Here is a 16,902-nt window from a genome sequence, read left to right on the forward strand (position 1 = left end):
GAGCGAACTTCACCATTCTTCCTACTCCTCAGCATTCAAATCTTCCCATATTCTTAGTCTTTACCCAAAGCCATGTTTCCTGGGTATCTTAACCTGGGCTATCCCAAGTGTGACTTAGACCACCTGGTCCGTTGGGTATGGTCCAGGCCTCCACTGCTGACATCCATAGATGTGGCCATGGCCCCTCTCCCTGTGATGACTCAGAATTACGCAACCTCTGCATCCTCTGCAAAACAAATCAAGACTCTTCTATGCCTCAGTTTCCACAGAATTCCCTGTAAGACATCTCCTTCCTCTCCTGCTGCTCCACAGCATGTTGGCCTTGACCCACACACAGCAGAGCTTGGTTGAGAACCCTCAGCCCCCCAGGGCACAACTCAAGGAAGCAGGAACCAGCCCTGAGATTCTTAGAGTCCCGCCAAATCCCTGCGATTCTGTTTGTTAAGCTAAGTCACCATGGCCATTCACAGGTTTCAACCACAAAGATAGAGCAGAGCTCTCACACCTTACCTCTTCTCTAAGTGTCACTTGCCTAGGACTGTGGTTTTCTTACTTGAGGGACAAGAACTTCCTGCCCCTCCCAGCCCAGATTACTCCAAATCAGTCCTCCTAGCTGAGATCCTGAAAGAAACCATTCCCACCAATCAGAATTCTGACTCAACCATCTTATGTTTCCTGAAAGCCTGACTTTGAAGGCTATGACTTTTTTTTTTTTTTTTTTTTACTGCTTCTGCTCCAAGTTGAAAAACAAATCTAAGAAATTATTCCATTAGTCTACCTAAAATCTACATTCCCCTCTTCTGGCACAAAAAGTCCTATCTGGACAGTAGAGGAACCCCAGGAAAAAAAGACAAAAATTGTTAAGAGGAAAAAATATATTCTAACATATGATGACACCTTCTACAAATAAAAAGGAAAGGATAAACATTTCAGATCAATGAGGAAATCAAAGTCCATGTGAACCACCCAGGGCTGAGGAAGACTGGAGTGAGATCTGATCTCGCCTACAGCAGGGGAGATGGGTAGAGAAGAATGAGGGGAAAGAAACCTCGGAAGACCCAAGGATGGCCAGCTGTGGCGAGGAGGACAGGGGCCCAGCACCACTCAGACATCAGAGAAAACTTCCTGGAGGGACTCAGACTTCAGAGGAGACAGGAAGGCCTAAGGTAGCTACCCAAGAAGAGGTCAGAAGTCTCCTCACGAGGTAGGTGTGAGGCAGCTGAGAGGGGAGGGTACAGGGGCCTGACAAGGGACGTCACTGGGAGTAGGGCTGGGACACAGGCATCCACTCAGCATCAACAATGAAAATTAAGGGGTCCACAGAAGCCCTTGGTTGCCTAACCCTAACCCTATGTTGCAGATCATTACTGTCTGACCTATCTCTACACCAGGCTGTCCAAGCCCAGTGAAGGTTACCCCAAGTTTTGGGCCGTCGGCTTCCTCAATGACCAGGAATCCTTCCACTACGACAGTGAAAGCAGGAAGGCTGAGCCTGTGGGACCATGGAGGCACGTGGAAGGAATGGAGGATTGGGATGAGGAGAGCAACCTTCAGCAGGCAAGGGAGGACATCTTCCTGGACACGCTGCAAGACATCATGGACTATTACTATGACAGAAATGGTCAGTGCACAACAAACAGCTAGGTGGAGGGTCTTAGCACAGAGGCAGTGGCAAGGGGTAAGAGGGATGGAAATGGTCCCTGTCCAGATGAGGAACAGGAGGCACAAGAAGAGATCATGAACACATGCCCATCCCCCACCACACAGCACCTGCTTCCTCCGGCTCTGGTGCTCCCCCTCCTCACCCCAGGCCTCAGTGCACACCAGGAGAGATGCCAGAGTCATGCCTTCTCCTGGCACCTCTGACCTCTCTCCTCCACACCCAACCTGTCTCAGGCTGACCCCTCTGGAGAAGGTCCCACACTCACCCCCTGTTAAGGGGTGTTGGATGCAAAGTGAAGCAATCTTGGCATCAGTCACACCTGGGTTCACAGGGTCGAAACTCCACTAGCTGTAGACAGTATTCAGGTTCCTTAAATACCTGATCTAAATCTGCAAAAACGGAAACACTGGGACCTACATCCCAGAGATGCTGTAAAATGTGTCTGTCTGTTCCACGAAGGACAAAATAGTCTGTCTCACTCTCCCTTGTATCCTATCTCCTAGGACTGGGTGCAGCCAACATTTGCGCATTATTAATATTTTGAATGAATAGAGAAAGGAAACCTACCACATGCCAAAACTCACACTGGGAGCTCAGTAAGTGCTGGATTTACAACCACAGAATGCTAGAGTTACATGGAGCCATAAAGATGTCCCTGTCCTTATAGAACAGATATAGGAAGGGTCTTGCAAGTGTGCTGTGTGGAGCTGGAGCAGAGACAGCACAGAGATTTGTCCATGTCTACTCAGCCTCATACTCTTTCTCCCAAACACACAGCCTGCCTCCCTAGGCAGGCAGTCTTACACCTGGTGGACTATGGATGTCAAATTACTATAGGGTGGGAGTTAAAATGTGGGATTCTGAGCACAAAATACCAAGAAGCTAGATATAATGTAATGGTTTGCAAAGGGACACAAAAAGTCTGCGAAATAAGGATGATATGGAATGGGAAGGCTTGGTAAGGAAAGTGGCCTGGGCCGTGAGTCAGAAATAGGACAGAGGAGGTACAGGTGCCTAGGAAGGACACAGGGGGTCGTTCGTTAACTGGAATACAAATGTCCAAGTGAATAGTTATTAGGAAAGAGGATGAAGAAATAAACACGGGGCATTAGAAACTAATAAAGGCTAACATTTATTCAACACTTGCTACGTGCCAGGCTCAGGTACTCACATGATAAATGCTCACAATCACCCCCACATTACTACTTTGCCACTGCCTCTTCACAAAGGAGCAAAGAGAGGCACAGAGAGGTACTGGCTCAACGTCATGAAACAAGCCAGGTGGGCAGAGAGAGAGATCTGGGATCAGCCCACAAGGCAAGACAGCTCTCAGCCTGTGCCAACACCACTGACCAGTATTAGATAAACACCTGCTCTTACAAACATGGTGAAGAAGTTGTGACACTCTGCCCAAAGGAGGTCAGTGTCTGAGAGTTGTTGCTAACAGGCAAAGAGGTTGGGGCTTTAGAGGTTTGGAATAAAGATACCAACCACTGGAAAGGAGGGAAAAGTGATCAAATTAGGTTTCATCAGGTGATGTTATGAATCCCGCCTAGGGAAAAGGACAGATGCCCATAATCTCTAAGAAACCATTAGTAATTTCTATTGAATTTTGAAATGCACTTTTTGGTGGTTGTGACATGATCATCTGCACTCACATAAATCAAAGACCTTCACTAGAAGGTAAGCTGGAGAGGGCTAGAAATCTGCCCATATTCTGTATCACTCTTAAGTTCCCTGCTTGGGAAGAACATGTCTCATCTCAGACTGTCTGAAATTCCAAACCAAGGTTTCCCCCTCTGCCCACTATGTCCAGGTAGTAAAACTATTCGCCATGGTAAAGGGACTTCATGCTTAGATTGCAGAAACCATTCATCTTATTGAGTTGAAAGTGAATAGGAGGAAGAGTCATTCAGTGTTTGGCACCAGGCTGACTGGCTCCCTCTGGGTTTGGGGGAGGCTTCAGGGTCTCACATCTTTCAGGGAAGGTTCGGTTGTGAGCTCAAAAATAACAGAAGCAGTGGAGCATTCTGGAAGTATGCCTATGACAGAAAGGACTTCATTGAATTCAACAAAAAAATCCCAACCTGGGTACCACTGAACCTGGCAACCTCGAACACCAAGAAGAAGTGGGAACCCTATTTGCAGAATGCCAAGGAGTACCTGGAGGAGGAGTGTCCTGGGATCCTGCAGAGGTACCTGAACTACAGCAGGCATATCGTGGACTGGCAAGGTACTCACTGATCCCTGCTCCCCAGTACTGAGCTGAGACAGACAAATGTGGCCTCAGGCTAGGAGCTCAGGGAACATCTTAGGCTGGTAACCTCCATCCCTGATGTCCCTCACACCTCCAGGAGGTGAAAGGAACACCCTTCCCTCAAAAGACATGACATGGGAGCCAAAAAAAACCTTCATCAAAATTTCAGAAAGGATGGGTGAGAAAAAGACATCAGTTCAATGGCAGCTTCCCTAAATTTCCCCCAATTGACGGATGGGGCTACCATAGGAAGCTGAGGTTACATTAACACTGTCCTTAAGAGGCTGCGGTTGGGCACAAAGTCGATATTTCAGATTCCAAATCCCATTGGTGCTTCTCTCTATAAAGTTGCCACCTGTCTGGGGTTGGAGAGAAGGCAGGTATGTCAAATGTCTGCCCTGGAAGGACCAGAATGAGCAACTGTGACTACAATATGTGGCCACAAGCTGAGAATTTGCTCTGAGAGGTAGTCAGAAGCAGGACTATGCGATGGAGCAGGGAGGAGATTGTGGGACTCAGGCAGCTCTAAGGAGCTGGGCTCAGACTGAGGGAGGGGGGAGCTGTGAGTCACTGAGATAGGGGAGAACACAGGGAGGAGTGTGGGCATCGCAGGTGGGTGCCTTTGCAAGTCAGTGTAAGCTGGCAGTGGGGGCGAGGAGGACAGGAGCCAGGGACATTCCATGATCAAGCAGGGAATACCGAAGGGAAACCTCCGCCCTCCCCCATCTCTGTGAAGCTTTCCTGGGGGTGGGGGTTTGGGGCAGGTGCAGACTTAGAGCTCTGCTGATCCCTAACATCCAGGCAGGGGCAGTGGAAAGAGAAAAGGGCCAGAGGAAGTTGCCCTCATCCCTCAGTGTCCAGCCTCCACCCCCCCCACAGATCCTCCCTCTGTGGTGGCACCAGCCACAAGATCCGAGAGGCCATCATCCACATATGCAACACATATGGCATCCACCCACAATGAACTGGTCTGCTATGGATCTGGAGTGTGAGGTGCAGGAGTCTAAGTCAAGGGGTGACATCATTCCCGGCGAAGGGTGCATTTACGTGTCCTCTCTGCAGGTAGGGGTGCCCCCAAGGAAGAATACTTTTATAACTGTGAAACGGAGCACAGTGCCCTGTCGCAGCCCACTCAGTGCCCTCCAAGGGCAGCCAGGACACAAGGGTTGAGGGCAGTAGGGGAACTCAGTCCCAGTAAACGCCCTTTCTGCCTGTGGTGAGAGAGCTGAACTTCACAAGTCACCCTCAGCGGCATTGGTAAGGCCCGAGAGCAGTGCGCCAGACAGACAGGTGGGGGATTCACAGAGAGGAGTGGGAACGCCGGGCACTGAGCTGACTCTCATGGGCACGTCGCCTCACCTTGCTAATCACCATAATTAGGTGAGGCTGATCACCTGATGTCCAACCTGTAAAACCTAATAAATAATAACCTTGTCCAACCTGTAGAACCTAATAAATAATAACCTTGCCCAGCACAACACACACGGGTGTTTTTCATTTGGGGATACTTTCAAAGTGAGAGCCAGTTTCACCATTACTCCTGCTCGTAAGTATTCAACTCTTCCCAAATTCTTGCTCTTTACTAAAAGCCATGTTTCCTGGGTACTTTGACCTCGGCCATCCCAAGTGTGACTTAGACCACCTGATCCCTTGGGTTTTGTCCAGGCTCCCACTGCTGACATCCACAGATGTAGCCACGGCCACTCTCCCTGTGGTGACCCACATTTCTGCAACCACTGCATCTTCTGCAAAACAAAATCAAGACTCTTCTGTGCCTCAGTTTCCCCAGAATACCCTGTAAGACATCCCCCTCCATTCCAGCTGCTCCACAGCATGTTGGCCTTGACCCAAACACAGCAGAGCTTAGTTGAGAACCCTCAGCCCCCCAGGGCACAACTCAAGAAAACTGGAACTGGCCCTGAGATTTTTAGACTCCCGCCGAATCCCTATGATTCTGTTTGTTAAGCTAAGTCACCAATTGCAATACACAGGTTTCAACCGCAAAGATAGAGCATAGCTCTCACACCGTACCTCTTCTCTAAGTGTCTAAAACTTTCCTAGGACTGTGTTTTTCTTTTTTCAGGGACAAGAACTTCCTGCACCTCCCACCCTGATCACTCCAAAATCAGTCCTCCTAGCTGAGATCCTGAAAGAAATCATTCCCAGCCATCAGAATTCTGACTCAACCATCTTATCTTTCCTGAAAGCCTAACTTTGAAGGCTATGACTTTTTTATTTTACTGCTTCTGCTCTCAAGTTGAAAATCAAAGCTAGGAAATTACTCCTTTAGTCAACATAAAATCCACATTCCCCTCTTCTGACACAAAAAGTCCTATCTGGACAGAAGAGGGGCCCCCAGGGAAAAAAAGACAAAAATAGTCAATGGGAAAAAATATCACAATTGATATTTTAACATATGATAACACCTTCTACAAATAAAATAGAAAGGATAAACATTTCAGATCAACAGGAAAATGAAACTCTACATGAACCATCCGGGGCTGAGGAAGGCTGGAGTGTGAGATCTGGTCTCGCCTACAGCAGGGGAGATGGGTGGAGGGGGATGAAGGGCAGTAAAGCAAGGTGTGGCCAGGTATGGGGAGGTAAAGCAAGGTGTGGCCAGGTATGCGTAGCCAGGGGGCCAGAGCCACTCAGGCATCAGAGAAAATTTCCTGGAGGGACTCAGACTTCAGAGGAGACAGAAAGGCTTAAGACAGCTGGCCAAGAAGAGATTAGAAGAAGTTTCCTCACCAGGTGGGTGTGAGGCAGCTGACAGGCGAGGGTCACAGGGGCCTGACAAGGGACATAACCTGGGAGTAGGGCTGGGACACAGGCAACCACTCAGCATCACCAACCACAATAAAGGGGTCCAGAAAAGCCCACATGGGTTCTTCCGGGGTCCCCACCTGCTCACAAACACACTGTCCCGCAGGCAGGGCCAACTCCAAGTGCAATTAGAGGACGCCCAACCTGGAGAGGCTCTTTCTCACAAATTATCTCCCTTTTTAATAATTCCTCAGTCACTTTAGAATAGCATGTCACTCTGTACTTGGGAGCAACCCTCTGAACACCGCCCACCATCCTCCAAAGATGCATGGAAAGACCTGGCTTCCAGAAACTGGCTATGTCTGTATCTATGAGTTTTTGTGCATTAAAAATTATCTTGAGAATAATTGGCAAAGGAGCACTAGTCACAAAAACGTTGAGAACTGCTATCCTAGAGGCACGGGGCAGCAAGAGACCAGTCGTGAAGGAAAGGACACAATTGCAGACTGTTACCTGTTCATCACATGACAATGGACACGGCAACAGACCAGAGCTCTCCACAATCTGATGCCAAACTCCCTTCTGCATTCAGCACCCCAACAATCCCACCCCTCAATCATCTTCATCAACTCTGTTTCCACCCAGCTGTCCTCAACAACCTTCACAGGTGTCTGGTCACTCTTTTTGTCCTTGCTCATTCATTTTCGTTAGTGCTTATCAACTGTCTTCTTTCTGCCAATCAAGGAGATAGAGAAAGGAACAGGACAGACACCCTCCCCATCCCTATGAAATTGGGCCCCATCTGCCAACAGCAATTCTGCTCACCCCCCTTCCCATGATGCCTTTCCTGATGGCTTCCCAGACTGGAGATCTTTCTCCATGATGCTCTTGTTAGTTAACATTGACCATCAGTACCAATCCTACAAGATGGACAAGAATGTCTGAATCACAGTATGTTATTAGATGGATTAGGTTTGGTAGTTTTTCCATGTTCATATTCTGCTTATGAATTTAGTTTTTTATTTCAAAGTAATACAGGGTCACAAATGTTTTGGTTACAAGGATCACTTTTGTAATGCTGGAGTCAGGGATATAAGTGTACCTATCACACACATTATCTTCACTGTACCCCTTAGGTAGATTTTAGCCAATCACCAGCTCCCCATTCCCCACTGCATAACTCTAATTTTATATTATTGACGTTTTTGGTTTCTTTGTTTTGCTTTAACATATACATAATTTTGTTTTTTATTATTTTTTTGTAGACAAGAGTATCACTAGTTATCCCAGGCTGGGCTTGAACTCAAGACCCTCCCACTTCAGCCTTCTCAGTAGGTGAGACCACAGGTGCATCCTACAAGTACCTGACCCACCCCCAGCTATTGAGGTCTTCATAATAGGGCTTAATTGGTGGCTTTTACATCTTTCATTCCAGCAACCATGAAAGATAAAAGATTCTTTCTGCACTACTACAGAAATTGATCAATATTCAGACTGCACTGTGAGTCACTGATGTGTACATTTGAGTTTATTCTCTTTTTCTTTACATTTTCTGCCACTTCTGGACTCAAACGTCCCAGCCCTTGGACCTTAGTTACCTCATATTCTTCACTCTGTTCTATAGTATCAGCCACTGCGGACTTACACCGTTGCTTTCTGAGAACATTTTACACTAGTTGCCACAACAGAACTGAGCCAGCTGTGTTACCCGTCACTGCCTACCAGGCCTGCCAGAAATCCCCCAGGACCTCTGCACAGTCAATGCGTTCAGCCCAAATCCGGCCCTCTAACCAATGTCAGGTTGCCCTCCCTGCATTTCCCTGAGCAACTACTGCCTGAAAACAGTACTTGTGCTAATTTCTTATCAGTCAGGAGTATTCATCATTGCAAACAATTGACTGCCCAACTGGCACTCCCACAGCCTATAGATTCTCCTCCCCTGGGCAGGGCCCCATGACCCAGGGAAAAACCTGTCTTTCCTGCCCAGAACCTGAGAATCTTCCAGCCAGGAACAGTGGTAACAGTGATGCCTGTCCTTCTGTCTCTGCTGCTCCTTCTGGGTCCTGCAGTCCCCCAGGAGGCCCAAGCTGGTGAGTGGTGAGCAAAGGTGGGGACTGGAGAGGCCTGCAAGGAAGGTGAAGAACAGGACTCATGAGGTGGGTGAAGCTCTGATGCAGCTGGGATTCCCGAGTGTACGACAGTGATGGCTGTCCAGGTATATCACCTAACTCAGCTCACACACAGCCAGGAATATTCAGTACTTGAACCAAGAATCTCCCATATTAAATCCAAAATTTGTGACATCCAGGTGAGTTAAATCACAAATGAATTATGGAACTAATTATGGAAATATTTCACTGTCCCAGCCCTTGTCTTGTACCAAAAAGCAAGGTACAGCCCTAGAAATTCTTTTCTCTTTTTCTTTTTCTTTTTTTTTTTTTTTTTTTTTTTGAGACAGAGTCTCATACTGTTTCCTGGCCTAGAGTGCCATGGGTCAGCCTAGCTCACAGCAACCTCAAACTCCTGGGCTTAAGCAATCCTGCTGCTTCAGCCTCCCGAATAGCTGGGACTACAGGCATGCGCCACCATGCCCAGCTAATTTTTTCTATAGTTTTAGTTGGCCAATTATTTTCTTTCTATTTTTAGTAGAGACAGGGGTCTCACTCTTGCTCAGGCTGGTTCAAACTCTTGGCCTTCAGCGGCCTCCCAGAGTGCTAGGATTACAGGCGTGAGCCACCACGCGCGGCCCCTTTTTTCCTTTTTCTTTTTTTTAGTTGCATTTATAGAAACTCTGGCAATTCTAAGATCAATCTTAGTATTACCCCAGGCTGATCCATTCTGGGCCATCTCTACAGTTTTATAGTAAATTCTCCTCCTATGCCTTCAGACAATATGTATTGTTCAGATTTGCATAACACCCTTTATTTCTCGCTCAGGGGATGTTCAATGCAGATCCAGCACTTTCCTCTCCTCTTCAGGGTGACTGAGGGATGCAGGCCTTCCATCGTATGACTGTTCTGTTTTATCCTGTGGCCTCCAGGGCCACCACTTAAAGGGAAGTGAGATAGAGGGGCCAAGTCGGCTCCTACAGCCTTGGACCAGGAGAAAGACATCCCTCCACTCACGTTCCCTTCAGCCAAATCTTAGTCACGGAGCCCCAACATGTATACACAAAGGCAAAGAAATATCATCCTCTTATGTGCCAAGCAGAGGACACAACATAGTGAAGACACAGGATGGTCCCTCAAATGCCATCCCCAGAATGAAACAGCCTGTTCTCTTGAGTGAGTCTCCAGTGGTGGGAGGCTGACTGAGGGCAGAGAGCTGGGGAGAGGGAGCCCAGTGGCCAGGTCGTCCCACCTGGCCCTCTGCAGCCCTAGAGTGGGACTCCCCTGTGAGGACCCCACCCCTCAGAGTCTTGTCTTATTTACTCTCTGACCTATCTCTACATTGGTGTGTCCAAGCCCGGGGAAGGCTACCCCAAGTTTTGGGCCGTCGGCTTCCTCAATGACCAGGAATTCCTCCACTACGACAGCGAAAGCAGGAATGCTGAGCCTGTGGGACCATGGAGGCACGTGGAAGGAATGGAGGATTGGGATAAGGAGAGCAACCTTCAGCAGGCCAGGGAGAACTTCTTCCTGGACACGCTGCAAGACATCACGAACTATTACAACGACAGCAATGGTCAGTGCACAGACGGCTGGGTGGAAGGTCTTAGCTCAGAGGCAGTGGAAAGGGATCGGAGGGATGGAAAAGGTCCCTCTCCAAATGAGAAACAAGAGGCATAGGGAGGGATGCATAAAATCTTGCCCATCCCCCACCCCACTGCACCTGTTTTCTCCCTCCCTGGAGCCCCCAGTCCTCACCCCAGGCCTCATCGCACACCAGGAGAGATGCCAGAGTCACGCTTTCTCCAGGCACCTCTGACCTCTCTCCTCCACATCTAACCTGTGACAGGCTGACCCCACAGGAGAAGGATTCAGACTCATCCCTGGCCAGGGCTGTTGGGTCCACAGTGAGGCACCCTTGGCATCAGTCACAACTGGATTAACAGGGTCAAACCTCGACTAGCTGTTGACAGTACACAGGATCCTTAATTAACTGGTCTAAATCTGCAAAAATTGAAACACTGGGTCCTACCTCCAAGAGATGCTGTAAAATGTGTCTGTTCCACGGAGGACAAAACCATCTGTCTCAATCTCCCTTGTATCCCATCACCTTGCACTGGGTGTAGCCACCATTTGCTCAATAGAAATATTTTGAATGAATAGAGAAAGAAAACCTACCACACACCATAGCCCACACTGGGAGCTCAGGAAGTGCTGGATTTACAAACACAGACTGCTAGAATTACATGGAGCCATAAAGATGTCCCTGTCCATATGGAACAGCTATAGGAAGGGTCTTGCATGTGTGGTGTGGGGAGCTGGGGCACAGCCAGCACAGAGACCTGTCCCTGTGTCCCAGCCTGGTGCTCTTTCTCCCAAACACACTGCCTGTTGCCCTAGGCAGTCAGCGGCAGGCCTAGTGGATATTGGATATTAAATTATTATAGGATGGGTATTAAATGTGGGCTTCTGAGTACAAAATACCAACATGCTAAATGGAATGGAATGGTTTGCAATTTCAAATGGACACGAATGGTCTGCAGAAATCAGAAGGATGTGGAATGGGAAGTCTTGGTAAGGAAAGTGGCCTGGGTTGTGTGGCAGAAATAGGAGAGGGGAGGCACAGGTGCCCAGGAAGGACACTGGGGAATTGTTCATTAACTGGAATACACATATCAGAGTGAATAGTTATTAGGAAAAAGGATGAAGAAATAAACACTGGGCATTAGAAATTAATAGGAGCTAACATTTATTGAACACTTGCTATGTGCCAGGCTCAGATACTCACACGATAAATACTCATAATAAGCCCCCAGGTTAGTACTTTGCCACTGCCTTTTCATAGAGGCGAAACTAGAGTCACACAGAGGCTACTGGCTCAAGGTCATTTTACAAGCAAGGTGGGCCTAGGGAGAGATCTGAGATTTGAGCCCATGTAGCTTAACAGCTCTCAGCCTGTGCCAACAGCACTGACCAGTATTAGATAAACACCTGCTCTTACAATCACAGTGAAGAAGTGGTGTCACTCTGCCCGAAGGAGGTCAGTGTCTGAGAGTTGTTGCTAACAGGCAAAGGAGTTGGGACTTTACAGGTTTGGAATAAAGATATCAACCGCTGGAAAGGAAGGAAAAGTGATCAAATTCAGTTTCATCAAGTGATGTTATGAACTCCACCTAGGGAAAAGGAGAGATGCCCATAATCTCTAAGAAACCATTAGTAATTTCTATTGAATTTTGAAATGCACTTTCGGGTGGTTGTGACAGGATCCTCGGCACTCACATAAATCTAACAAAGACCTTAACTAGAAGGTAAGCTGTAGAAGGGCTAGAAATCTGCCCATATTCTGTATCTCTCCCAAGTTCCCTGCTTGGGAAAAACACGTCTCATCTCGGAGTGCCTGAAATGGCAAACCAAGGTTTCCCCCTTTGCCAGCTATATGTCCAGGTAGTAAACTATTTGCCAGGATAAAGGGACTGCATGCTCAGATTTCAGAAACCGTTCCTCTTATTGAGTTGAAAGTGCATAAGAGGATGAGTCATTCACTGACTTGGCACCAGGCTGACTGGCTTCCTCTGGGTTTGGGGGAGGCTTCAGGGTCTCACACCTTTCAGGGAAGGTTTGGTTGTGAGCTGCAGAATAACAGAAGCAGTGGAGCATTATGGAAGTATACCTACATTGGAAAGGACTTCATTGAATTCAACAAAGAAATCCCGACCTGGGTTCCCTTGAACGCGGCAGCCTGGAACACCAAGAAGAAGTGGGAACCCTATGTGCAGAATGCCAAGGAGTACCTGGAGGAGGAGTGTCCTAGAATCCTGCAGAGGTACCTGAACTACAGCAGGCATATCCTGGACAGACAAGGTACTCACCGCTTCCTGCTCCCCAGCACTGAGCTGAGACAGACCAAGGTGGCCTCAGGCTAGGAGCTAAGAAACATCTGAGGCCAGTAACCTCCATCTCTGGATGTCCCTCACACCCCGAAGAGGTGAAAGGAATGTCCTTCCCTTGAAGGACGTGACGTGGGATCCAAAAAATATCTTCATCAAAATTTCAGAAAGGATGGGTGAGAAAAAGACATCAGTTCAATGGCAGCTTCCCTTAATTTCCCCCAATTGATGGATGGGGCTAACCACAGGAAGCTGAGGTTACATTAACACTGTCCTTAAGAGACAGTGATGGGGCACAAAGTCCAAATTTCAGATTCCAAATCCCACTTTTTCTTCTCTCTACCAAGATGCCACTTGCTTGGGGGTGGAGAGAGGCCAGGTGTGTCAAATGTCTACCCTGAAAGGACCACAATGAGCCATTCTGACCACAATTTGTGGCTGGAAGCTGAGATATTGATCTGAGAGGTAGTGAGTAGCAAGACTATGAGATGGAGCAGGGAGCAGATTGTGGGACTCAGGCAGCTCTAAGGAGCTGGGCTCAAACTAAGGGAGGGGGGAGCTCTGAGCCACTGAGATAGGGGAGAACTCAGGGAGGAATGTAGGTTTCCCAGGTGGGTGCCTTCACAAGTCAGTGCACGCTGGGAATGGGGGCGGGGAGGAAGAAGCCAGGGACATTCCATGATCCAGCAGGGAAGGCCTGAGGGAAACCTCTGCCCTCCTCCACCTCTGTGAAGCTTTCCTAGGGTGGGGTTTGGGGGTAGGTACAGATTTAGAGCTCTGCTGATCCTTGACATCCAGGGAGGGTCAGTTTGAGCAGACATGGGCCAGAGGAAGTAACCCTCATCCCTCAGCATTCACCCTCTATCCCCCCACAGATCCTCCATCTGAGGCAGGAACCAGCCACAAAACCCGAGAGGTCGTTATCTACATATGCAACACCTATGGCATCTACCCACAAGGAACTGGTCTGCTATGGACTCTGGACTGTGAGGTGCAAGAGTCTAAGCCAGGGGGTGACGTCATTCCCAGCGGCGGGTGCATTTACCTGTCCTCCCTGATAGTAGGGGTGCCCCAAAGGAAGGAGACCTTTATCACTTAGAAACGGAGAATGGTGCCCAGGCCCAGCGCCTCTCGGTGCCCTCTAATGGCAGACAGGACGCAGAGGCTGGGGGCAGTGGGGAATCTCAGTCCCAGTAGCCGCCCTTTCTGTCTGTCCTGAGAGAGCCGAACTTCACAAGTCACCCTCAGTGGCATTGGCAAGGCCCAGGAGCAGTGCACAGGACAGACAGGAAGGAGACTCCTAGAGAAGAGTGGGAACGCCGGGCACTGAGCTGACTCTCATGGCCATGTCGCCTCACCTTGCTAATCACGGCCCCCGTGTCCAATCTGTAGAACCTAATAAACAATAAACTTGCCCAGCACAAAACACATGGGTGTTTTTCATTTTGGAATACTGTCAAAGTGAGAGCCAGCGTCACCATGCCTCCTATTCCTAAGCATTCAACTCTTCCCAAATTCTTGGTCTTTACTCAAAGCCATGTGTCCTGGGTACTTTGACTTGTGCGATCCCAAGTGTGACTTAGACCACCTGGTCCCTTGGATATTGTCCTAGCTTCCACTGCTGACATCCACAGATGTGGCCATGGCCCCTCTCCCTGTGATGACCCAGAATTATGCAACCTCTGCATCCTCTGCAAAACAAATCAAGACTTTTTGTGCCTCAGTTTCCCCAGAATTCCCTATAAGACATCTCCCTCCACTCCAGCTACTCCACAGCATGTTGGCCTTGACCCACACACAGCAGAGCTTAGTTGAGAACCCTCAGCCCCCCAGGGCACAACTCAAGGAAGCAGGAACTGGCCCTGAGATTCTTAGACTCCTGCCAAATCCCTGTGATTCTGTTTGTTCAGCTAAGTCACCAACTGCCACACACAGGTTTCAACCCCAAAGACAGAGCAGAACTCTTATATACCTGATCTTTGCACTAAACGTCACCTGCCTAGGACTGTGTTTTTCTTTCTTCAGGGACAAGAACTTCCTGTACCTCCCACCCCAGATTACTCCAAAATTAGTCCTCATAGCTAAGATCCTGAAAGAAACTATTCCCAGGCATCGAGATTCTGACTCAACCATCTTATCTTTCCTGAAAGCCTAACTTTGAAGGCTATAACTTTTTTTTTTTTTTACCGCTTCTGCTCCAAGTTGAAAATCAAAGCTAGAAAATTACTCCTTTAGTCTACATAAAATCCACATTCCCTTCCTCTGGCACAAAAGTCCTATCTGGACAGCAGAGCGGTCCCAGGGAAAAAAAGATAAAAATTGCCAAGAGGAAAAAAATATCACAATTGATATTTTAACATATGATGACACCTCCTACAAATGAAAGAGTAAGATAAATATTTCAGATCAACAAGGAAATCGAAGTCCACGTGAACCCTCCAGGGCTGAGGAAGGCTGGAGTATGAGACTTGGTCTCGCCTACAACAGGAGAAATGAGTAGAGGAGAATGAGGGGAAGGAGACTTGGAAGACTCAAGGTGTCGCCAGGTGTGGGGAAAAGGACAGGGGCCCAGTGCTGTCAGACATCAGAGAAAACTTCCTGGAGGGACTCAGACTTCAGAGGAGACAGGAAGGCCTAAGACAGCTGGCCACGAAGAAGAGGTCAGAAGAAGTTTCCTCACCAGGTGGGTGTGAGGCAGCTGAGAGAAGAGAGTCACAAGAGCCTGAAAACGGAGGTGACCTGGGAGTAGGGCTGGGACACAGGCATCCACTCAGCATCACCAAGGACAATTAAGGACAGAAAAGCCCATGTTGTTTCTTCCATGGTCACCTCCTGCTCACAAACACATTGTCCCGCAGGCGGGGCCAACACCAAGGGCCATTTGAAGACGCCCCAACCTGGAGAGGCTCTTTATCACAAATTATCTCCGTCGTTAATAATTCTTCAGTGCCTTTAGAATACCATGTCACTCTGTACTTGGGGAAACCTCTGCAAATAGCCCACCATCCTCCAAAGGTTCATGGAAAGATCCAGCTTCCAGAAAACTGGCTGTGTCTGTATAGTATTAGATTGTGTGCATTAAAAATTATCTTGAGAATAACTGGCAAAGGAGCACTAGGCACAAAAATGTTGAGAACCGCTGATCTAGAGGAATGGGGCAGCCAGAGGCCAGTCATGAAAGAAAGGACACGTGTGGACTGTTCCCCGTTCATCACATGACAATGGACATAGCCAGTGACCAGAGCTCTCCACAATCTGATGCCAACCTCCGTTCTGCATTCATCATCCCACAACCCCACCTCAATCATCTTCATCAACTCTATTTCCACCCAGTTGCCCTCAACAACCATCACAGGTGTCCAGTCTCTCTTGTGCCCTTGCTCATTCATTTTCGTTAGTGCTTATCAACTGTCTTCTTTGTGCCAAGCATGGGGGACATAGAAAGAAACAGGACAGACACCCTCCCCATCCCTATGAAATTGGGCCCCATTGCCAACAGCAATTCTGCTCACCCCCCTACCCCCATGACACCCTTCCTGATGGCTTTCCAGACTGGAGATCTTTCTCCATGAAGCTCCTGTTCGTTAAGAGCGACCATCAGTACCAATTCTACAAGACTGGCATAATGTCTGAATCACAGTGTATTATCAGATGGATTAGGTTTTTGTAGTTTTTCCATGTTCATATTCTCTTTATTGATTTAGTTTTTTATTCCAAAGTAATACAGGGTTACAAATGTTTTGTTTACAAGGATCACTTTTGTAATGCTGGAGTCTGGGTAATAAGTATACCCATCACCAAGATAATGTTCATCGTACCCCTTGGGTAGGTTTTTGCCAATCACCTACTCCCCACTCCCTACTGCATAACTCTAATTTTATATTACTGAGGTTTTTGGTTTGTTTGTTTTGCTTTAACATATATATAATTTTCATTTTTTTTTTTTTTTGTAGACGAGGGTGTCACTAATTATCCCAGGCTGGGCTTGAACTCAAGACTCTCCCACCTCAGCCTCCTCAGTAGTTGGGACCACAGGTGCACCCTACAAGTACCTGACCCACCCCCAGCTACTCAGGTCTTCATAATAAGGCTTAATTGGTGGCTTTTATCTCTTTTATTCCAGCAACTATTAAAGATAAAAGATTCTGCACTACTACAGAAATTGCTCAATATTCAGACTGCACTGTGAGTCACTAATCTGTGCATTGGAGTTTATTTTCT

At 47.9% G+C, this 16,902-nt stretch overlaps 2 protein-coding genes across 2 annotated transcripts; both read left to right on the forward strand.

The window, feature by feature from the left end:
- Positions 1-1,018: 1,018 nt before the first annotated feature.
- LOC142862374 (zinc-alpha-2-glycoprotein-like) lies at positions 1,019-3,907 on the forward strand. Its single transcript, XM_075994848.1, has 3 exons — positions 1,019-1,022; positions 1,361-1,621; positions 3,630-3,907. Exons 1-3 carry the CDS (start codon positions 1,019-1,021, stop codon positions 3,905-3,907), a joined length of 543 nt encoding a protein of 180 aa, XP_075850963.1.
- A 973-nt stretch (positions 3,908-4,880) lies between these two features.
- LOC105868422 (zinc-alpha-2-glycoprotein-like) lies at positions 4,881-12,762 on the forward strand. Its single transcript, XM_075994849.1, has 4 exons — positions 4,881-4,982; positions 8,674-8,776; positions 10,101-10,370; positions 12,389-12,762. The coding sequence occupies exons 1-4, from the start codon at positions 4,881-4,883 to the stop codon at positions 12,715-12,717; spliced, it is 804 nt and encodes a 267-aa protein (XP_075850964.1). The 3' UTR covers positions 12,718-12,762.
- Positions 12,763-16,902: the final 4,140 nt, after the last annotated feature.

The sequence above is a fragment of the Microcebus murinus genome, chromosome 19, assembly GCF_040939455.1.
Source record: "Microcebus murinus isolate Inina chromosome 19, M.murinus_Inina_mat1.0, whole genome shotgun sequence".
NCBI classification, from domain to species: Eukaryota; Metazoa; Chordata; class Mammalia; order Primates; family Cheirogaleidae; genus Microcebus; species Microcebus murinus.

Excerpts from the sequence above, each read along its gene's own strand:
- LOC142862374 (XM_075994848.1), top strand. Across the intron at positions 1,622-3,629 it reads CTATTACTATGACAGAAATG|GGTCTCACATCTTTCAGGGA; the intron begins GTCAGTGCACAA and ends GGGAGGCTTCAG.
- LOC105868422 (XM_075994849.1), top strand. The coding sequence starts at position 4,881 with ATGAACTGGTCTGCTATGGATCTGGAGTGTGAGGTGCAGGAGTCTAAG. Across the intron at positions 4,983-8,673 it reads TTTACGTGTCCTCTCTGCAG|AACCTGAGAATCTTCCAGCC; the intron begins GTAGGGGTGCCC and ends TTTCCTGCCCAG. Across the intron at positions 10,371-12,388 it reads CTATTACAACGACAGCAATG|GGTCTCACACCTTTCAGGGA; the intron begins GTCAGTGCACAG and ends GGGAGGCTTCAG.